Source organism: Manis pentadactyla, chromosome 3 (genome assembly GCF_030020395.1).
Source record: "Manis pentadactyla isolate mManPen7 chromosome 3, mManPen7.hap1, whole genome shotgun sequence".
Lineage (NCBI taxonomy): Eukaryota > Metazoa > Chordata > Mammalia > Pholidota > Manidae > Manis > Manis pentadactyla.
In genome coordinates this window covers 92,819,798-92,843,062 of record NC_080021.1, presented here as the reverse complement: position 1 = coordinate 92,843,062, position 23,265 = coordinate 92,819,798, and the positions used below count along the sequence as shown (strand labels likewise).

General features: G+C 42.5%; 1 protein-coding gene across 2 annotated transcripts in view; it reads left to right on the top strand.

Moving 5' to 3' along the window:
- The first annotated feature begins 531 nt into the window (after nt 1-531).
- The window catches only part of LOC118913917 (aldo-keto reductase family 1 member C15-like), a 55,263-nt gene continuing 32,529 nt past the window's right edge, over nt 532-23,265 (top strand). The window contains exons 1-6 of one of the 2 annotated variants that reach the window (XR_008996333.1): nt 534-799; nt 2,268-2,435; nt 3,249-3,365; nt 4,189-4,262; nt 5,025-5,147; nt 6,656-6,763. Coding sequence is in view for 1 of the 2 variants with exons in the window: in XM_057498109.1 (XP_057354092.1) it covers nt 707-799; nt 2,268-2,435; nt 3,249-3,365 (378 nt within the window). In the remaining variant the exon portion in view is untranslated. Of the gene's footprint in view, nt 800-2,267; nt 2,436-3,248; nt 3,366-4,188; nt 4,263-5,024; nt 5,148-6,655; nt 6,764-23,265 lie in introns of those variants that run through there. The other variant, XM_057498109.1, reaches the window with a different exon arrangement.

The following is a 23,265-nucleotide window of genomic DNA, read 5'->3' as shown; positions in this document are numbered from 1 at the left end:
GGAACGAGGGGATATCAAGGAGGCTGTTCCAGGAGGAGGCATAGCTGATATGTGGCCAAAACTACACAAAGGTGTCCTGGAGCTCAGACAACTGTTTTGCTGACAGAAACATTCAAAGAAACAAGACAGAGAATCCAAAGGTGGAATGAGGTCTGATCCAGGGATAAGGAAATGACATTCCCTTGGAAGTTTGTTGCATGTGTGCTCAGGGCAAGGCATGGAGCTCTGTTCAAGGAATTCTGAATAACATCTTCATCTTTTTGGTGGACATTTTGAACCAAATGAAGGGTGAGGATCCTGACTAAGGTCCTAAGGTACAATTAGTGTTTCAAAATGACCAGCCTAATGATTATTTTGCATCTTGTAGGGTAAATCTAATATTGTAATCAGGGACAAATTGCCATGGTTAATTTTTATTTTTAAACTTAGGTGTCAAGGGTGAGCGATGTTGAAGAGAAAAGTCATACTCCTGTGCTGTGCCTGAAATTTCCATTGCCACTCCTGTGAGATATGCCTGTAGAGATGAGAAAGAGTTACAAAGAAGTCAGTAGGCTGCATACGGTTTTATTTCCCAATCCGTGTGGCCTTGATCCCAGCCCTGCCTCTCGTTGTACTGGGTATAAATAACGAAAGCTAGAGTCTTGACTCCTCCTTGGCTCTCAGTCAGGAAAGGGAGGGAAGGCAGGTGGACAGGACAGGCTCGAGGATGGTGATGGACCTCAAGCACAGTCATTCAGTGAAGCTTAGTGATGAGCATGTCATGCCTCTGCTAGGGCTTGGCACTGCTGCTCCTGAGGAAGTAAGTAGAAGCCAGGCAGCTGGAGGGTTGAATGCAAACAGCCTAGGAGAGGTGGTCTGCAGTCATGTGCCCTGAGGCTGGGACACCCTGGGTGACTTGGCAGGACCCATCTGGGCCTTCATTTCTCCAGTTCCCTTTGTACTCTGTGAGACCAGCTAATGATACTGTGAATTCAGAGATCATTTTGAGAGTGGATTATCTTTATTATTATTATTATTTTGGTGACTCAATGTGTACTCTGGATGCTTACCATGTATTTTCACACTTGGTGTGATTTACCTTTAATTGTGGGATAGCTGTCCTGGGTAAGTACTGTCCCTCTGCTTGTTTCTTATGTGTTTAAAATACAAGCAATGGCTGCTCTTCCCAGACTTGCCAGCTGCCTGAGGCAGAGCTGCTCTGCCGTTTGCTTGAAATGCCTGGTAGGCAGGGGGCCCAGGAGGAAAGGACCACCTACAGGACTGCATGGTAGCAGCTTTGCACTCAGTGTGTTGGTGCAGAAGGTCTTATATCACAGAAACCTTTGTCTGAGAAGAAGACACTATTCCTGCAAGCATTAGGTGTTTGCAAAGTAGATGTAGGGACACAGAGAGCAATGGAGATGGAATTGGTCTTGTCACCAAATGTATTACCCACATGTCCACATGGTGACTGCAGCATACTTAGAGTGCCCAGTTCAGGTCACAGGGTGAGGCAGGGGCAGCTGTGGGTTCTTAGGAGCAACTGTCTGCATAAATGATAGACAGCAGCATGCTCCATCTTGGTAGAGGTGGGACAGGAGCTATCAACAGCAAGTGGCTGCCAGTCTCCTTGCAATGACATGGTCCCCTCTCATACCTGCCATTATGCCTCAGCACAGGGGGTGCCTCTCCTGGAGATATGGGCCTCTGCTAATGGTCAGATTCCCAGGGCCTCAGGGCCTAGCGCAACGTCAGGCACACAGGAGGCACTTAATGAACGCTTGTTGCATAAATGTTCCATGAGAGCCCCTGGGGAAGGAAGGATAGAAAGCAATGAAGAATGACTTTAAGCTGAATTAAAGAACCCAGTTGGGTGGACACTGGATGGAGCATGGTGTTTGGACTTGTTTTCCATTCTAAGCCAAAAACAGATGCTCTGATCTCTTTTTTCCATGTATGTCACCTTCACCTCCATCTTCATCCCCATCTATGCCTTTAGAAGCTTTCTCCAAGTGTCAGAAGATTTCCTGTTAGCTACTTCCTTACAAGGAATTCTTTACTGATTGAACCTTGAGTTTCCAGTTTCCCTGGTGAGGCCCAGGTCACCAACTCATTCCCGTGTGGAGTGTAGCCTGTGCTCCCAGAGTACAGGTTTGGTTCCCAGGCCACAACCACCAACCAGGGCACTAGGAGACCCACAGTAAGAGCTGGGGAAATGCTACTAAGGAAATAAATCGGTCCTGTGTGAATGGGGCTGCTTACCAACCCTCCTACTCTGTATCTTACAGGTTCCTAAGAGCAAGGCTAGGGAAGCCACCAAAGTGGCTATTGATGTAGGTTACCGCCATGTCGATGCAGCCTACGTCTATCAAAATGAGGAGGAGGTTGTCCAGGCCCTTCGAGAGAAGATTGCTGATGGCACAGTGAAGAGAGAGGACTTATTCTACACCACCAAGGTGCCAAGTGTGGGAGATACCAAGGGGGGCTGGAAGGCTGGATATGTTATTTTGAAAAAAACAACTTTAATCTTAGTGTCAATACCTTTTTTGCCTCCTAATACTGTGAGGCCCATTATTGAGAAACAGAAAACACCAAAGGCTTACTTTGATCCAAGGCATCTGAACAGCAGTCAGCACTTGTATGCCAAACCAAATTGGGCCCCATACACTGCATATGTGTTGGACGGACGGAGCAAATGGCCACAGAGGAGGCCACTCCTTTGATTCCTCAGTGGACCCCTCAGGACAGAGCGAAGTGCGTAGACACATTATTCAGAAATTAGCCAGGCTAGGAATCACTTCTTCAAGTCAGTGTTGGGTGTACTGACTCCTAACTTTGTAAAGTTTCTTAAGATGAAACCCTGCTCCAGTGTAAAATGGTCTCTACAGAATGATCTGTGTGCATATGATCAGGACTTACTTGTGTTTAGACAGTGGCCCCTCAGCAGGACTGTCTGCAGGCGTGCACAGTAGGACTGCAGAGCCCTTTGCCCTGGCCTGACCTGCCTTGACTCCTTTCAGAGATGACTTTGAATCTCTTAGGCTGCTTTTCCTGCCCACCTCAGTTTCATTCCGTTTCCTTAGAGTCACTCAGATAAATGCCAGGGCCAGTTAAGGGTGTGACCAACACTAGGAGCAGCCACACAGCCCGCCGCTTCTGATCTTTAGACCACAGTAGATTGTTTTGCTCTGTCTTCTAACTATGATGTTTAGTTTTGGTCCCAGATGTGGGAGATCATGAGCAGTTTTTATTTCTCTCGGTCACTGCAGCTTTGGGCTACTTTCTTCCGACCAGAGTTGGTCCGACCAGCCCTGGAAAGATCGCTGAAGAAGCTTCAGCTGGACTATGTAGACCTCTTCCTTATCCACGTGCCTGTTGCCATGAAGGTCAGGTTTGGGTTTGCCTTCCTCTGGTTTCCAAGACTATTTCATCACTGGTTTTGTGTCTCTATTACCTCATTCCAGCTAGATTTCCCGGGGGCCTTCCTGAGAGAGGTGGGACTCAGTGTGGTAGACGGAAGTGCTGCATGAACAGACGTTTCATAACAGTTATGTCACCTCCCATTGAGACCTTTTTGTCCTCATCCCAGGACCTTGAGATGGAGTGTCCTCCCAGCCTTCACCTCAAAGATTTGGGGAGACTAGCAGGCAGCTATCAGTGAGGTGCCTCTGTCTGGAGGTCCTCAGGATTAGTGTCCTCGAGGGTGAGGAATAAGGGCAGACGGCCGAGGTATGACAGGAAATCCCACCTCCCTCGGACCTCTCTGCCCAGAAAAGATGACGGTCCCTGGGATGGTCCATATTGTATGACCGGGGTCCCGCTGGGCTTCACGGATCCAACGTCTCCTATCCTCACTACCTCTGAGTTGGGTTATCTTACAAACAGGATCAAAAGCATATCGGTTAGCAGTAACACTGAATCCCATCATCCTCACCAGCCTATCCTTGTGACGGAAGATCACTTCCAACTGGTTTAGGGGTGTGTGGTTTAGGGGTGTGTGGGTGGGAAGGTGCTGAGGTACTTGGCTCCCGACTCTCACAAGATTCTGGGCTCCTTTGCCCTATATTTTCTCTTGCACACTCCTTCACCCTCTCTCTCTGTCTGATTAGTAACCACGGCCTCGTGCAGGTGGCCTGACCAAGTGCCTTCAGCTCCAGGGAGGTCATTCTTAGACAAACCCTTCTTCATCCTCTCCTGTTTGTATTCCAGTGTGGGGAGGAGCTTTTCTCCAAGGATACCAGTGGGGAAACTATTTTACATTGGACCTGCGGGAAACATGGGTGGTAACTACTGGTCCCGACACCAGGAGGCGCCGTGCAACCAGGCGGAAGCCACTGGGAGCAGGTCAGAGGAAGGGGGCTGTGGCCCCCTCAGTCTGCCCTCAGCCTCCTCTCTGGCTCCTCCGGACTTCAGTGCTGTCATTGGCAAAGAGGATGAACAAGATCTATTTTAATCTCAACTTGCCTGGGTCTCAGTAGGGGTTTGTTTTCCCCACCAAGCAGGGTGTGCCTGTTTCCCTCTCAGGGGGATGCTAAGAAGGCAAATTCGGGAAGAGCTGGAGCTCTACCTGGGACAGATTAGCACCCCCAGGGTCGGCGGGGGAAGACCTGCCCTCTGAGTTAGTGGAAGCAGGAAGCCAGCCCTTGCTTTCACCATTGCAGAGACTCCTTCACCATTCTAGGAAAGAGGCACAAGGACGTCCTCCTAGTGAGAGTTCCTCTGGCTTTGAGGACAATACCATTTGTCAGAGAACTGTTCCTGCCTCATGCTGAAATAAACACATGGAAGAGGGCAGGAGGCAAGGGGGACATTTAAGCACCTTAATATCTACTTACTGTCCTGCTGTGCATGTCATAGACTCCAGGAAATACAATGTGTGTACACAGCAACAAAGTAGATGAGAAAATAATATATTAAGGTGATAAAACTTTTGGGTTCAAATTGTCATATTATGTTAAAACAGATTTCCAGTTTTTGAAAAGTTCCATGCCAGGTGAAAGGGCCAAAGTGCATTAAGGGTTTGCCACCCGTTTCCTTCCTCCCAGGCTCTGGAGAAGTGCAAAGATGCAGGTTTAACCAAGTCCATCGGGGTGTCCAATTTCAATCACAAACAGTTGGACATGATCCTGAACAAGCCAGGCCTCAAGTACAAGCCCGTGTGCAACCAGATGAGTGCCCAGCCCACCGTGGACTCCTTACTGAGTGCTCTGCACACCCTCTTCCTTAAGTAACAACCCCCATTATTCATGATGTGGATGGTATAGATGATCATTCCTTCACTGCAGCAGGAAATGCCAAAGAAGGAAGGTTGAGTGGGGTGGGAAGACTATGTATCCATGACTTGCATGTGGGCTTGAGGTTCCTGTGAGCCACCTGAGAGCATGAGCTGAATGGGCACATGGCCAGACTGATCTGGTGCTCAGGAAGGATGTCAGGTGAGATGCAAAGTTTGGAAGTGTAACTTTATGGGTGGTAATGAAACTCACAGAAACGGGTTAGCTCCCCCGAGAAAGGTCACAGAATGAACAGGAGGAGGGCAGGATGTCAACATGTAAGGATCAGGCAGGGAGGCACTGGTTAGGGGATTGAATACGAGTTTCCAGGCAGGAGAGAGGAAAAGAGGAGAGTGTGGTGTGGGGACAGCCAGAGGAGAGGGCAGAAGCGGTTTAGGGAGCCGGGGGTGGGGCCCGCTGAGGAGCAGCCCATCCCCCAGGGATGCAGTGGACATGGACCTGCCTCCACCGCCTTATGGGAAGTCCCGCTGGAGCAGGTGCAGAGAAAGCACAGGAGTGGGGAGCGAAGAATGAGTAAATCATACCAGAAATACTTTCTTAACTAACATATGCTGCCAAGCTGCAAGCACTGTGCTACTGTAGAGTTTTATGGCCTTGTAAAAAATGAATATTGAATTTCATTCAAGACACCATTCAAATGGTTATATTTATCACCTTATTTTATGACTAGAAATTATTTGTGAAGAATAATTCAAAATATGTTGAACTATGTCCCTGTCCCCCGTCCTTCATTCTCTCTCCCTTCTCCTCACCACTCTCCCTCTCTTCCACTCAATTTTATTGTAAAAGAAACTCAGCTTTTTTCTTAAATCTTCTGCAAAATAGGTTTTATTTATTGATCCCTGTGATACAGTTTGACATGACTATGTCTTCTACTTCCTGTAATTTGGAGGTTAGATCCCCAGGCTTGATCACACATGTATGTATCAATGTAAACTCATGAAATTTAACAAATAAGATGCTTCCCGCCCAGTGTAGTTACTGTTCTTATTTATGATCACTTTGTCCCCTTTATGGTAAGTAGGAGCCTCTTCAAGTGACCTCCCCAGTCCTTGATGTGCCTCCAAGTCTTCCCTTTCTGCTTTGCTTTCTACAGTGTTAGATGTTCTAAGGTCAATTATTTGCTTGCAGAGAGTACAATCTGGGCAAAATTGTCTTTAATTGTTTCAGACACTAATGAAAAAATCAGAAGAAAATTGTTTTGTGTCCTTGAAAACTGATAGCACATGAGTTGATTTCCAAAGGTGCATGGGGAAGATTTCCAATCTGGAAGATAGAGTACATATATTACCATAGTGTTAAATATTTCTTCAAATGGCTTCTCAAATTTACATGTAATTGGCTCATGTGGTCTGATACCTGTTGGTCTTGGCAATTTACAGGTGGAATGTCACCCTTACCTCCACCAGAGCAAACTTCTGGAATTCTGCAAGTCCAAGGACATCGTTCTAGTTGCCTACAGTGCTCTGGGAACCCAAAGAGACCCAAAGTGGTAATGAGAGCATCAGGTCTGAGCTGTGTCAGTAACTCTGACGGTGATGAGACACTTTTTACATTAAGTTTTAACATGTTCTTATGGGAAGTTTCAAAGATAAAAACACAGACACATAGTGTAGTGAATTCCCACAAGCCTTCACTGAGCTTCATGTTCTCAACATTCTTGGGTCTTGTTCATACATATGAGCAAACTCCACTCCAAATGTTATCTTTAAGCATGATATTATGGCAAAATTTATACAGCTTCTCACATTGATTCTTAGCTGTACAATTTTTGAGAGGTAGGTGCAGTATAGTCCACACCCCTATACAGTTACAGAGCCCTTCTACTTCCTGCAAGAGTCCTTTGGTGTCTTTCCCCAACAATTCTTTCTCACCATTTCTTGGATTTTTGTGTTCAACTTTAAGTAGTGTGCTGTGTCCCAGCACTACCTTGTGTGTATAAGAGTAGGCATGGAGCACATATGCTTTTGTGTCTGGCTTCTCCAGCTCACATCTGTCTGTGGGTTGATCCATGCTGCTGCAAGTGTCAAGTTCATTACATTTATTGCTGCGTAATATTCCTTTATGTGGACACAGACAGCACAAGTTGTCTCCATTCACCTGTCGATGGAATTATTGGTTGTTTCCAGTTTGGCACAACTATGAACAAATCTCTGTGAATATTCATGACACTATTTTAACCATACCAACCATATATAGCTACTTCTCTCAATTGTCTGGGAATTAGGAAAAAGAGTCCAGCAACACTACATTTCCAGTCCTACACCCTCAGTCTGTGTGTGATTGCTATTTTCAGGGTGCCAGAGGACAGCCCACATCTCTTGGAGGATCCAGTAATGAAGGAAATTGCCAAGAAACACAGTAGAAACCCAGGCCAGGTCACCCTGTGCTACAAGCTGCAGTGGGAGGTGGTGGTCCTGGCCAAGAGGTTCAGGGAGAAGAGAATCAAGGGAAACTTACAGGTACAGGCTGGCAGTCCCTCCCAGTGAGGTTGCGTGCTAGAACCAGGGCTGTGTGTCCCTTCATCCCACCCACCTCTCCCTGGGTGCCATAGGGGCAGCAGGATGGAGGAGCACTAGCCTCAGGGTCCTAGGTGTTACAGATCCTGGTCCTGGCTTTGCCATGTCTTCACATGGCACTGAGCGTTTTTCCTCGCTGATTTTCATCTATTCTGCAAGTCCTTCCTTGCAATAAAGACCTTTGACAACCCTGGTTCCTCTCCTTCCCCTCCTCTGCCTGAGGAGCTCCTATTTGTATTTCAGTATCAACCTAAACAGGATTAGCTGCTATGTTGAAACATCCGGGAACCCGTAGCACTTGGCATGGCTTGTTAGGGAGGCTGTTTCTGGCCCAGTTAGCCTACATGGCATGTTTCTGTGTCAGTGTGCTCACTGGACTCAAACCCTACATGTACACTTCCCTGGGTCAGCTCTCAGCACCTTTCCTCAGCAGAGCTCCTGGCAGGTAGCAGGCTAGATATAAGCTTCTAGATTTTCCTAGTTAGCAAATGAATGAGTGGTTTATTCCCTAATGCTCCCCATTTATCCCCCCATCCCTTATATCAATCAGTGTCTTCAGCTTTGTCCTGAACATACAGAGAATGGTGAGAAACTGCATCAGTATTGCCCATTTTAATATGAGAGCCAAAATTTCATTATGAGTTTAACATTTGGCAAACAAAATATTTGGAGCCCACTATTTATGATTCAGTTGCTCTAAAACCCTCACACATAGATTGAGTTCATTCAAGTTATGGAAATACCTGATAGACAAATCTATATGTCATTGTTCAACCAATCATGAAAAAAATCCCATTTTATATTTCAATTCAATTCACCGTGTTAGTCTATATCCCCATGGCATGGGGTATATTTTAAGATGAATGATGGATAGATAAATAGATAGCAGATAAAGGCACTGAATTTTCCATGACATTGTCTCCTGGATGAAATACTGAGATTCTTGCTTTTGTATTTCTTACCCAAAATCTGTCTGCTTTGCTATTAATGGACTCTCCATTAGGGGCTGTTTATTGTCAAATGAGAACAAATCTGAACTTAAGTAAGAAAGACTTATCTGAAATGAAGAGCTCTCTGAATGTAAGATCTGTGAGTGTGTCTGATGTCAATCAGAAAGATTTTCCCACTGTGGGAAGAGAAAGCTCATCTGGGAGGAGAATTGTGGGGGTGGTGATGGCTGATGAGGAATGCTTCCTGTGGGGTCACTGGGTTGTATGGCAGCCTTACAGGGGCATTACTTCCCTCCAAGCTCTCTTTAGTTTACAGCTGCATCTAATTCTAGAGGTTGAAAGGCAAACCTGAGAGAAGTTTTTCCTCAAGTCAACTGGTGTATATTCCTGATTGTCCAGGTGTTCTTTGGTTTGCGGGGGGTGGGGGGGGGTGAATTTTTTTCCTTTTCTTTTGCAGGCACCTCACTTGGAAAGGTTTAGGGTAAGCGAGCCTTAAGCCTCTCATTTATGAAGTGGAGCAGAGAGGGGTGGGAAAGTGCAGGCAGAAGGGCCCTGTCTCCACCCAGCTGGCAAGGCCCCTGGTTCCCAGGCAGAGGCCATCTGATCTCTCCTTCCTTTTAGGTTTTTGACTTTGAACTGACTCCAGAAGACATGAAAGCAATTGAAGGCCTCAACAGAAATTTATGATATATTAAATTACCATCATAAGTGATGTGATTTCACAGTTGGTTTTCTGTTGCATGGAGTTTGTCAGAGTCATTAAGCTTCCTGAAATCAGGGAGGCAGGCCTGCTCTCCAGTGAAGGAGTGACAAAAGAGCTCCCTGCAGACCTCAGAACAGAGGTCAATTCCAGGGCTCTGTCTGGGACCCAACAGTAAAGTGAGCCGGGCCCAGGCCAGACCAGGAGCAAACCAGCCAGCAAATTTGTGAATTCACTGCTGCCTGGGCTTCCCCCTGTGCTGGGTGACTTGCCCTTGGGTGGCTTTCCCTTTAGATCCAGAGGCACAGTGCCTGCGGCCCACTGTACTTCCAGGGGCCTGTGGAGACAGTTCATCTTTCATTCCTTTAATAATGGAAAAAAATGATTATGTTAATAGAGACTGAGTGATAATGAATCCCGTGGTAGATTGTATTCAGGTTTATCCTAACACAATAGTAAAATTCCTATTTTATGGAGTGGTGGCATCAGTTGTGCCTGGGGGCTGTGGGTGCCCTGATGTGGCCCTGCTGCTCTGAACGTGGGAGATGGGCTGCAGGGGCAGTTTCCCCTGGAAGTGTGGGAGTGGGCGGGGCTCTGGGTGGTAGGGGTGTGGTTGTCACTCAGAGATTGGAGCAGGGCCTAAAGCTCACTCAGAGAAACCTTCTCTTGGGCAGTGAGACAGAGCTGCTGAGCTAATGTCCTGCTTTCTCTTTCAGTGCTGTGCATCACCCTTGGTATCCATTGTCTGAAGAATATTGACGGTGAGTGAACACCATGGGCTTTACCAGATTTCTTGCTTCCAGAGTGTGGACACGATTTCTGTACCTGCTGGAGGTGATGGAAAGCAATGCCTGTGGTTTCAGGGACTTGCCTTTATATCTCTAAATGAAATAAAAAAGACTCCAAAATAAGGATGTTTGTTTTTCCTGATAATTAAAATGCATATAAATTACAGAAATTTTTGACAATAAAGGAAAAGGATAGAGCATAAGATAACCTGTAATAAGCCCATATAAAAGTACTTAGTGGTTGGTGCATTTTCCTCATGATTTTCCTATACAAAAGTGTGTGTTTGTGTTTTATACACAAAATTGAAATAATCTTTGCCATACAGATGGTATATTTTTGAAAAACTTAGCATAAGTGTTTTCTCATGTTATCAATAAGTATTATTTAAAAATTCCAGTATTGGAAGGATCGGAAAATGGCGGCGTGAGTAGAGCAGCGGAAATCTCCTCCCAAAACCACATATATCTATGAAAATATAACAAAGACAACCCTTCCTAGAATAAAGACCAGAGGACACAGGACAATATCCAGACCACATCCGCACCTGAGAGAACCCAGCGCCTCGCGAAGGGGGTAAGATACAAGCCCCGGCCCCGTGGGAGCCGAGCGCCCCTCCCCCCAGCTCCCGGCGGGAGAAGAATAGGCAGAGCGGGAGGGAGACGGAGCACAGGACTGCTGAACACCCAGCCCCAGCCATCCGGGCCAGAGTGCAGACACAGTGCTTGTGCAGGGGGCCCTGGATACTAGGGAATCAGGGCAGCAAGAACAGTGAGCGGGCACCGGAGGCCGGGCGCCGGAGGACATAGGAAAAGCGCGCGACCAATTTTTTTTTTTTTGGCAAGCGGTTTTTGGAAGTCTTAAAGAGATAGGGACCCCAATACTAGGGAAACAGGGCAACAAGAACAGTGAGCGGGCACCGGAGGCCTGGCACCGGAGGACACCAGAAAAGCGAGCGATCATTTTTTTTTTTTTGTGGTCGTTGTTTTCTTTTGGCAAGTGCTTTTTGGAAGTCTTAAAGGGGCAGGGTGGGACACTTAATCCAGAGATAGGGAATCCGGGGATCTCTGAGCACCCTAACACCTGGGCTGCAGGGAGCAGGGAGGCCCCTTACAGAGATAAATAGCCTCCAGGCCATTCCCCCTCCAACGCGACTCCACCATATTGGAGGAGCAGCCCGAGCCAGGCCACGCCCACAGCAACAGCGGAGATTAACTCCATAGCAGCCAGGCAGGAAGGAGAAACCCTGTCTGCGCGCAGCTGCGCAGCACAAGCCACTAGAGGTCGCTGTTCTCCCAGGAGAGGAGGGCCACAAACCAACAAGAAGGGAAGTTCTTCCAGCAGTCACTCGTCCCAGTTCTGCAGTCTATTCCTATCACCATGAAAAGGCAAAGCTACAGGCAGACAAAGATCACAGAGACAACACCAGAGAAGGAGACAGACCTAGCCAGTCTTCCTGAAAAAGAATTCAAAATAAGAATCATAAACATGCGGACAGAGATGCAGAGAAATACGCAAGAGAAATGGGATGAAATCCGGAGGGAGATCACAGATGTCAGAAAGGAGATCACAGAAATCAAACTCTGGAAGGGTTTATAAGCAGAATGGATAGGATGCAAGAGGCCATTGATGGAATAGAAATCAGAGAACAGGAACGCATAGAAGCTGACATAGAGAGAGATAAAAGGATCTCCAGGAATGAAACAATATTAAGAGAACTGTGTGACCAATCCAAAAGGAACAATATCCGTATTATAGGGGTCCCAGAAGAAGAAGAGAGAGGAAAAGAGATGGAAAGTATCTTAGAAGAAATAATTGCTGAAAACTTCCTCAAACTGGGGGAGGAAATAATCGAACAGACCACGGAAATACACAGAACCCCCAACAGAAAGGATCCAAGAAGGGCAACACCAAGACACATAATAATTAAAATGGCAAAGATCAAGGACAAGGAAAGAGTTTTAAAGGCAGCTAGAGAGAAAAAGGTCACCTATAAAGGAAAACCCATCAGGCTGACATCAGACTTCTCGACAGAAACCTTACAGGCCAGAAGAGAATGGCATGATATATTTAATACAATGAAACAGAAGGGCCTTGAACCAAGGATACTGTATCCAGCACGACTATCATTCAAATATGATGGTGGAATTAAACAACTCCCAGACAAACAAAAGCGGAGGGAATTTGCTTTCCACAAACCACCTCTACAGGACATCTTACAGGGACTGCTCTAGATGGGAGCACTCCTAGAAAGAGCACAGCACAAAACACCCAACATATGAAGAATCGAGGAGGAGGAACAAGAAGGGAGAGAAGAAAAGAATCTCCAGACAGTGTATATAACAGCTCAATAAGCGAGCTAAGTTAGGCACTAAGATACTAAAGAGGCTAACCTTGAACCTTTGGAAACCATGAATTTAAAGCCTGCAATGGCAATAAGTACATATCTTTCAATAGTCACCCTAAATGTTAATGGGTTGAATGCACCAATCAAAAGACACAGAGTAATAGAATGGATAAAAAAGCAAGACCCATCTATATGCTGCTTACAAGAAACTCACCTCAAACCCAAAGACATGTACAGACTAAAAGTCAAGGGATGGAAAAACATATTTCAAGCAAACAACAGCGAGAAGAAAGCAGGGGTTGCAGTACTAATATCAGACAAAATAGACTTCAAAACAAAGAAAGTAACAAGAGATAAAGAAGTACACTACATAATGATAAAGGGCTCAGTCCAACAAGAGGATATAACCATTCTAAATATATATGCACCTAACACAGGAGCACCAGCATATGTGAAACAAATACTAACAGAACTAAAGGGGGAAATAGACTGCAATGCATTCATTCTAGGAGACTTCAACACACCACTCACCCCAAAGGATAGATCCACCGGGCAGAAAATAAGTAAGGGCATGGAAGCACTGAACAACACAGTAGAGCAGATGGACCTAATAGACATCTATAGAACTCTACATCCAAAAGCAACAGGATATACATTCTTCTCAAGTGCACATGGAACATTCTCCAGAATAGACCACATACTAGGCCACAAAAAGAGCCTCAGAAAATTCCAAAAGGTTGAAATCCTACCAACCAACTTTTCAGACCACAAAGGCATAAAACTAGAAATAAACTGTACAAAGAAAGCAAAGAGGCTCACAAACACATGGAGGCTTAACAACACGCTCCTAAATAATCAATGGATCAATGACCAAATCAAAATGGAGATCCAGCAATATATGGAAACAAATGACAACAACAACACTAAGCCCCAACTTCTGTGGGACATAGCAAAAGCAGTCTTAAGAGGAAAGTATATAGCAATCCAAGCATATTTTAAAAAGGAAGAACAATCCCAAATGAATGGTCTAATGTCACAATTATCGTAATTGGAAAAAGAAGAACAAATGAGGCCTAAGGTCAGCAGAAGGAGGGACATAATAAAGATCAGAGAAGAAATAAATAAATTTGAGAAGAATAAAACAATAGCAAAAATCAATGAAACCAAGAGCTGGTTCTTCGAGAAAATAAATAAAATAGATAAGCCTCTAGACAGACTTATTTAGAAAAAAAGAGTCAACACAAATCAACAGTATCAGAAACAAGAAAGGAAAAATCACAACGGACCCCACAGAAATACAAAGAATTATTAGAGAACACTATGAAAACCTATATGCTAACAAGCTGGGAAACCTAGGAGAAATGGACAACTTCCTAGAAAAAAACAACCTTCCAAGACTGACCCAGAAAGAAACAGAAAATCTAAACAGACCAATTACGAGCAACGAAGTTGAAGCGGTAATCCAAAAACTACCAAAGAACAAAACCCCCTGGCCAGATGGATTTACCTCGGAATTTTATCAGACATACAGGGAAGACATAATACCCATTCTCCTTAAAGTTTTCCAAAAAATAGAAGAGGAGGGGATACTCCCAAACTCATTCTATGAAGCTAACATCACCCTAATACCAAAACCAGGCAAAGACCCCACCAAAAAAGAAAACTACAGACCAATATCCCTGACGAACGTAGATGCAAAAATACTCAAAAAAATATTAGCAAACCGAATTCAAAAATACATCAAAGGGATCATACACCATGACCAAGTGGGATTCATCCCAGGGATGCAAGGATGGTACAACATTCGAAAGTCCATCAACATCATCCACCACATCAACAAAAAGAAAGACAAAAACCACATGATCATCTCCATAGATGCTGAAAAAGCATTTGACAAAGTTCAACATCCATTCATGATAAAAACTCTCAGCAAAATGGGAATAGAGGGCAAGTACCTCAACATAATAAAGGCCATTTATGATAAACCCACAGCCAACATTATATTGAACAGTGAGAAGCTGAAAGCATTTCCTCTGAGATCGGGAACTAGACAGGGATGCCCACTCTCTCCACTGTTATTTAACATAGCACTGGAGGTCCTAGCCACGGCAATCAGACAAAACAAAGAAATACAAGGAATCCAGATTGGTAAAGAAGAAGTTAAACTGTCACTATTTGCAGATGACATGATACTGTACATAAAAAACCCTAAAGACTCCACCCCAAAACTACTAGAACTGATATCGGAATACAGCAAAGTTGCAGGATACAAAATCAATACACAGAAATCTGTGGCTTTCCTATACACTAACAATGAACCAACAGAAAGAGAAATCAGGAAAACAACTCCATTCACAATTGCATCAAAAAAAATAAAATACCTAGGAATAAACCTAACCAAAGAAGTGAAAGACTTATACTCTGAAAACTACAAGTCACTCTTAAGAGAAATTAAAGGGGACACTAACAGATGGAAACTCATCCCATGCTCGTGGCTAGGAAGAATTAATATAGTCAAACTGGCCATCCTGTCCAAAGCAATATACAGATTTGATGCAACCCCTATGAAACTACCAGCAACATTCTTCAATGAACTGGAACAAATAATTCAAAAATTCATATGGAAACACCAAAGACCCCGAATAGCCAAAGCAATCCTGAGAAAGAAGAATAAAGTAGGGGGGATCTCACTCCCCAACTTCAAGCTCTACTATAAAGCCATAGTAATCAAGACAATTTGGTACTGGCACAAGAGCAGAGCCACAGACCAATGGAACAGACTAGAGAATCCAGACATTAACCCAGACATATATGGTCAATTAATATTTGATAAAGGAGCCATGGACATACAATGGTGAAATGACAGTCTCTTCAACAGATGGTGCTGGCAAAACTGGACAGCTACATGTAGGAGAATGAAACTGGACCATTGTCTAACCCCATATACAAAAGTAAACTCAAAATGGATCAAAGACCTGAATGTAAGTCATGAAACCATTAAACTCTTGGAAGAAAACATAGGCAAAAACCTCTTAGACATAAACATGAGTGACCTCTTCTTGAACATATCTCCCCGGGCAAGGAAAACAACAGCAAAAATGAATAAGTGGGACTATATTAAACTGAAAAGCTTCTGTACAGCAAAAGACACCATCAATAGAACAAAAAGGAACCCTACAGTATGGGAGAATATATTTGAAAATGACACATCCGATAAAGGCTTGACGTCCAGAATATATAAAGAGCTCACACGCCTCAACAAACAAAAAGCAAATAACCCAATTAAAAAATGGGCAGAGGAACTGAACAGACAGTTCTCCAAAAAAGAAATACAGATGGCCAACAGACACATGAAAAGATGCTCCACATCGCTAATTATCAGAGAAATGCAAATTAAAACTACAACAAGGTATCACCTCACACCAGTAAGGATGGCTGCCATCCAAAAGACAAACAACAACAAATGTTGGTGAGGCTGTGGAGAAAGGGGAACCCTCCTACACTGCAGATGGGAATGTAAACTAGTTCAACCATTGTGGAAAGCAGTATGGAGGTACATCAAAATGCTCAAAGCAGACTTACCATTTGACCCAGGAATTGCACTCCTAGGAATTTACCCTAAGAATGCAGCAATCAAGTATGAGAAAGATCAGTGCACCCCTATGTTTATTGCAGCACTATTTACAATAGCCAAGAATTGGAAGCAACCTAAATGTCCATCGATAGATGAATGGATAAAGAAGATGTGGTATACATACACAACGGAATACTACTCAGCCATAAGAAAAGGGCAAATCCAACCATTTGCAGCAACATGGATGGAGCTGGAGGGTATTATGCTCAGTGAAACAAGCCAAGCGGAGAAAGAGAAATACCAAATGATTTCACATATCTGTGGAATATAAGAACAAAGGAAAAACTGAAGGAACAAAACAGCAGCAGAATCACAGAACTCAAGAATGGACTAACAGGTACCAAAGGGAAAGGGACTGGGGAAGATGGGTGGGTAGGGAGGGATAAGGGGGGGGATAAGTAGGGGGGTATTAAGATTAGCATGCATGGGGGGGTGGGAGAAAAGGGAGGGCTGTACAACACAGAGAAGGCAAGTAGTGATTCTACAACATTTTGCTATGCTGATGGACAGTGACTGTAAAGGAGTTTATAGGGGGGACCTGGTATAGGGGAGAGCCTAGTAAACATAATATTCGTCATATAAGTGTAGATTAGTGATACCAAAAAAAAAAAAGGCAGTTCCTGTGTGGTAACCTCCAATGAGTTCTACACAAGAGTATAAAGGACATATAAAAGTGTAGGCAAAGGGTCTGTTTTTGTTTATACCGAGGATCAAAGCCGAATTGGGCTACCCCGAAAATGAACTAAGATATGATATGAAAAAGAACTTCCAACATCAGCACTCTCTGGAAGACTCATGCCAGAAGATGATCATCAAAAAACCCCAACAAAGATCCATGCACTGCTACAGCTGTAGATGCACTCATCCCACCAGTTCCTGGACTTGCCATGGGAATGATGAAGGAGATATCTAAGCTGGCCTGTGCATACAGTAAAACAACAAATTTGACTGGATCTATACTGTTGGAACTCAAGCAAGAATTAGGAGAAGTGCAAGTTGTAGCGCTCCAAAATCTTACAACTACAGACTATTTACTGTTAAAAGAACATAAGGGATGTGAACAGTCCCCAGGAATGGGTTGTTTTAATTTGTCTGATTTCTCTCAGACTGTTCAAGTTCAGTTGGACAATATCCACCATATCAAAGATAAGTTTTCACAAATGCCTAAGGTGCCTAACTGGTTTTCTTGGTTTCACTGGAGATGGCTGGTAATTACAGGTATGCTTTGGTTATGAAACTATACTCCTATTATGTTAATGTGTGTTTGCAATTTAAGTAGTAGCTTAAAACCTATACATGCTGAAGTTACTCTACAAGAAGATATGTCAAAGAAATAATCAATCTTCCCATGTTTTCTTCTGCCTGCTACTTCTATAGCTTTTCTTCTTCCTTCCTAATTACAACCCTTAAATAGAATTCGTGCCTCATATCAAATTTACCGAGTATCATAATTCTTCCAAGTGGTAAAGATACCTCAAGACAAATGCTGGCCATAGAAGCTACAGGGCATAAATATGCAAAGAAATAAAAAGCTAACCATTTCAAACAATAAGGCTTCTCTCTCACTTACCAACTTTACATTTCCCTGTATGGCCCCGGAAGATGACTAGTTAGCCAGAGACAGGTAAGATTCCTCAAGGGTGGAACAACCTAAGACAGGCACAGTCGCAGGGGGGTCATCAGGTGAGAAATTGGGGATCAACAGAGGTGAGGCTTAGAACCTCATCCCCCCTGTTCTGAGAGAAATCTTCTGCATACGTGGATGTTTTATTGCCCTTGTCTAGCTTGGATTAACACATAGTCTACAGGCACACACCTGATCATCTACATTTGCTCTCTTACAACACTAAACTATGTTTTCTACCTTTATCTTGTATCTACCTACCACTTCAGCATTTTATTAAAATTAATAATAATAAAGAGAGAAATGTGGTATCCACATATAAATCAAGTATAAAAATCAAAAGAGTATTCATATTTGAACTGACTGTTTATAGTTCATAATGCATGAGCAAAACCGAAAGTTTTTGTGATGACTGCCCTTGTACTGTTCACCATGTAACTTATTCACTATGTAAGAATTTGTTCTCCATGTAAGAACTTGTTTGTTATGCCTCAGAAGATTGGAGACTGACGAAAATAAGGCTTGGGGTGGATTAATGATTGTGCATTGAGCACTGACTCCCCTATACAGAATTTTATTGTCATTAACAACCATTTGATCAATAAATATGAGAGATGCCCTCACACACAAAAATAAATAAATAAAAAGTACACACTTCCAATTGTAAAATAAATAAGTAACCGGGATGTAATGTATAGCATAAGGAATATAGTCAAAATATTGTAACAACTTGGTATGGTGATAGCTAGTACCTAGAATTATCATGTATATAAATGTTGAATCACTATGTTGTACACCTGAAACTAATGTAATGTAATACTGTGTGTCAACTACCCTTCAATAAAAAATAATTATCTACAAAAATAAATAAATAAATAAAAAATAAATGTGATGATGCTGAAAAAAGAAAATTCCAGTATTATATTTAGCTTGTGCTCAATCAATGCATTCTATTAATTTAATAAGTTCTTAGTCATCTGCCTATATTTTGGTATTTTGATTAGTTCCTGGGTATGTTGATGTTCTTTCATTTATTCATTCAGCAAAACTCTACTGAACATCCTTTATGTGCCAGACATTGTTTACTCAATAAATAAAATAGAAAAGAATTAAGTTATAGTAAGAAATGTCTTGAGTGTATAGTCTGGCAGAAGAAGAGTGGCTGATATAAGGAGTACTTAGCTGTCAAAAAGTGGTAAGTGCCATTGGAAGATAATTCTGCACAAGCCCTCATATTTGTGTGCATGTGAGAAGCAAAGCCACTGCACCCTTCATTCTGTGCCATTTTTTTTTTTTTTTTACCAGGTGGACAAAATGTAAGATTTTTATGTTATTTACAAGAAATATACTTCAAGTATAAAGTTACAGAGAGGTTGAAAAGATATGCCATACAAAATGTGAAAACTGGTGAAATCTAAGTAAGGTGTATAGTTTATTTAACAGTTTTGTACCAATGTCAATTACCTGGTTTTGATCGTTGTGTTTCTTTTTATGTATTACATTATCATAAGGGAGATCTAGGTGAAGGATACATGGGAACTCTGTATAACTTTTGCAAGTTTTATGTGAGTCATCTTTTGTTTCTATAAGATATAAATGGTGTTTGCAGCTGAGTAGGTTTTTTTGGTTTGGGGTTTTGAGTTTTTTTTTTTTTTTTCATTTTAATAATTATTTTTTATTGAAGGGTAGTTGACACACAGTATTACATTACATGAGTTTCAAGTGTACAACACAGTGGTAGAACATTTATATACATAATTCTAGGTTCCAGCTATCACCCTACCAGGCTGTTACAATATCTTGACTATATTCCTTATGCTATACCTTACATCCCGGTTACTAATTTATTTTACCATTGGAAGTCTGTCCTTTTTTTTTTTTTTTTTTTTTTTGTGAGGGCATCTCTCATATTTATTGATCAAATGGTTGTTAACGACAATAAAATTCTGTATAGGGGAGTCAATGCTCAATGCACAATCATTATTCCACCCCAAGCCTAATTTTTGTCAGTCTCCAATCTTCTGAGGCATAACAAACAAGTTTTTACATGTAGAACAAATTCTTACATAATGAATAAGTTACATAGTGAACAGTACAAGGGCAGTCATCACAGAAACTTTCGGTTTTGCTCATGCATTATGAACTATAAACAGTCAGTTCAAATATGAATACTCATTTGGTTTTTATACTTGATTTATATGTGGATACCACATTTCTCTCTTTATTATTATTATTTTTAATAAAATGCTGAAGTGGTAGGTAGATACAAGATAAAGGTAGAAAACATAGTTTAGTGTTGTAAGAGAGCACATGTAGATGATCAGGTGTGTGCCTGTAGACTATGTGTTAATCCAAGCTAGACCAGGGCAATAAAACATCCACGTATGCAGAAGATTTCTCTCAGAACAGGGGGGGTGAGGTTCTAAGCCTCACCTCTGTTGATCCCCAATTTCTCACCTGATGGCCCCCCTGCGACTGTGCCTGTCTTAGGTTGTTCCTCCCTTGAGGAATCTTACCCGTCTCTGGCTAACCAGTCATCTTCTGGGGCCATACAGGGAAATGTGAAGTTGGTAAGTGAGAGAGAAGCCTTATTGTTTGAAAAAGTTAGCTTTTTACTTCTTTGCATATTTATGCCCTGTGGCTTCTATGCCCAGCATTTGTCTTGAGGTATCTTTACCACTTGGAAGAATTATGATACTCGGTAAATTTGATATGAGGCACGAATTCTATTTAAGGGTTGTAATTAGGAAGGAAGAAGAAAAGCTATAGAAGTAGCAGGCGGAAGAAAACATGGGAAGATTGATTATTTCTTTGATATATCTTCTTGTAGAGTAACTTCAGCATGTATAGGTTTTAAGCTACTACTTAAATTGCACACACACATTAACATAATAGGAGTATAGTTACATAACCAAAGCATATCTGTAATTACCAGCCATCTGCAGTGAAACCAAGAAAACCAGTTAGGCACCTTAGGCATTTGTGAAAACTTATCTATGATATGGTGGATATTGTCCAAATGAACTTGAACAGTCTGAGAGAAATCAGACAAATTAAAACAACCTATTCCTGGGGACTGTTCACATGCCATATGTTCTTTTAACAATAAATAGTTTGTAGTTGTAAGACTTTGGAGCGCTACAATTTGCACTTCTCCAAATTCTTGGTTGAGTTCCAACAGTATAGATCCAGTCCAATTTTGTTGTTTTACTGTATGTACAGGCCAGCTTAGATATCTCCTTCCTCATTCCCATGGCAAGTCCAGGAACTGGTGGGATGAGTGCATCTACAGCTGTAGCAGTGCGTGGATCTTTGTTGGGGTTTTTTGATGATCATCTTCTGGCATGAGTCTTCCAGAGAGTGCAGATGTTGGAAGTTCTTTTTCATATCGTATCTTAGTTCATTTTCGGGGTAGCCCAATTAGGCTTTGATCCTCTGTATAAACACAAACAGACCCTTTGCCTACACTTTTATATGCCCTTTATACCCTTGTGTAGAACTCGTTGGAGGTTACCACACAGGAACTGCCCTTTTTTTTTCTTCTTTTGTTTGGTATCACTAATCTACACTTACATGACGAATATTATGTTTACTAGGCTCTCCCCTATACCAGGTCTCCCCTATAAACCCCTTTACAGTCACTGTCCATCAGCATAGCAAAATGTTGTAGAATCACTACTTGCCTTCTCTGTGTTGTACAGCCCTCCCTTTTCTCCTACCCCCCCATGCATGTTAATCTTAATACCCCCCTACTTCTCCCCCCCTTATCCCTCCCTACCCACCCATCCTCCCCAGTCCCTTTCCCTTTGGTACCTGTTAGTCCATTCTTGAGTTCTGTGATTCTGCTGCTGTTTTGTTCCTTCAGTTTTTCCTTTGTTCTTATATTCCACAGATAAGTGAAATCATTTGGTATTTCTCTTTCTCCGCTTGGCTTGTTTCACTGAGCATAATACCCTCCAGCTCCATCCATGTTGCTTCAAATGATTGGATTTGCCCTTTTCTTATAGCTGAGTAGTATTCCATTGTGTATATGTACCACATCTTCTTTATCCATTCATCTATTGATGGACATTTAGGTTACTTCCAATTCTTGGCTATTGTAAATAGTGCTGCAATAAACATAGGGGTGCATCTGTCTTTCTCATACTTGATTGCTGCATTCTTAGGGTAAATTCCTAGGAGTGGAATTCCTGGATCAAATGGTAAGTCTGTTTTGAGCATTTTGATGTACCTCCATACTGCTTTCCACAATGGTTGAACTAGTTTACATTCCCATCTGCAGTGTAGGAGGGTTCCCCTTTCTCCACAGCCTCACCAACATTTGTTGTTGTTTGTCTTTTGGATGGCAGCCATCCTTACTGGTGTGAGGTGATACCTTGTTGTAGTTTTAATTTGCATTTCTCTGATAATTAGCGATGTGGAGCATCTTTTCATGTGTCTGTTGGCCATCTGTATTTCTTTTTTGGAGAACTGTCTGTTCAGTTCCTCTGCCCATTTTTTAATTGGGTTATTTGCTTTTTGTTTGTTGAGGCGTGTGAGCTCTTTATATATTCTGGACGTCAAGCCTTTATCGGATGTGTCATTTTCAAATATATTCTCCCATACTGTAGGGATCCTTCTTGTTCTATTGATGGTGTCTTTTGCTGTACAGAAGCTTTTCAGCTTAATATAGTCCCACTTACTCATTTTTGCTGTTGTTTTCCTTGCCCGGGGAGATATGTTCAAGAAGAGGTCACTCATGTTTATGTCTAAGAGGTTTTCGCCTATGTTTTCTTCCAAGAGTTTAATGGTTTCATGGCTTACATTCAGGTCTTTGATCCATTTTGAGTTTACTTTTGTATATGGGGTTAGACAATGGTCCAGTTTCATTCTCCTACATGTAGCTGTCCAGTTTTGCCAGCACCACCTGTTGAAGAGACTGTCATTTCGCCATTGTATGTCCATGGCTCCTTTATCAAATATTAATTGACCATATATGTCTGGGTTAATGTCTGGATTCTCTAGTCTGTTCCACTGGTATGTAGCACTGTTCTTGTGCCAGTACCAAATTGTCTTGATTACTATGGCTTTATAGTAGAGCTTGAAGTTGGGGAGTGAGATCCCCCCTACTTTATTCTTCTTTCTCAGGATTGCTTTGGCTATTCGGGGTCTTTGGTGTTTCCATATGAATTTTTGAATTATTTGTTCCAGTTCATTGAAGAATGTTGCTGGTAGTTTCATAGGGATTGCATCAAATCTGTATATTGCTTTGGGCAGGATGGCCATTTTAACGATATTAATTCTTCCTAGCCACGAGCATGGGATGAGTTTCCATCTGTTAGTGTCCCCTTTAATTTCTCTTAAGAGTGACTTGTAGTTTTCAGAGTATAAGTCTTTCACTTCTTTGGTTAGGTTTATTCCTAGGTATTTTATTTTTTTTGATGCAATTGTGA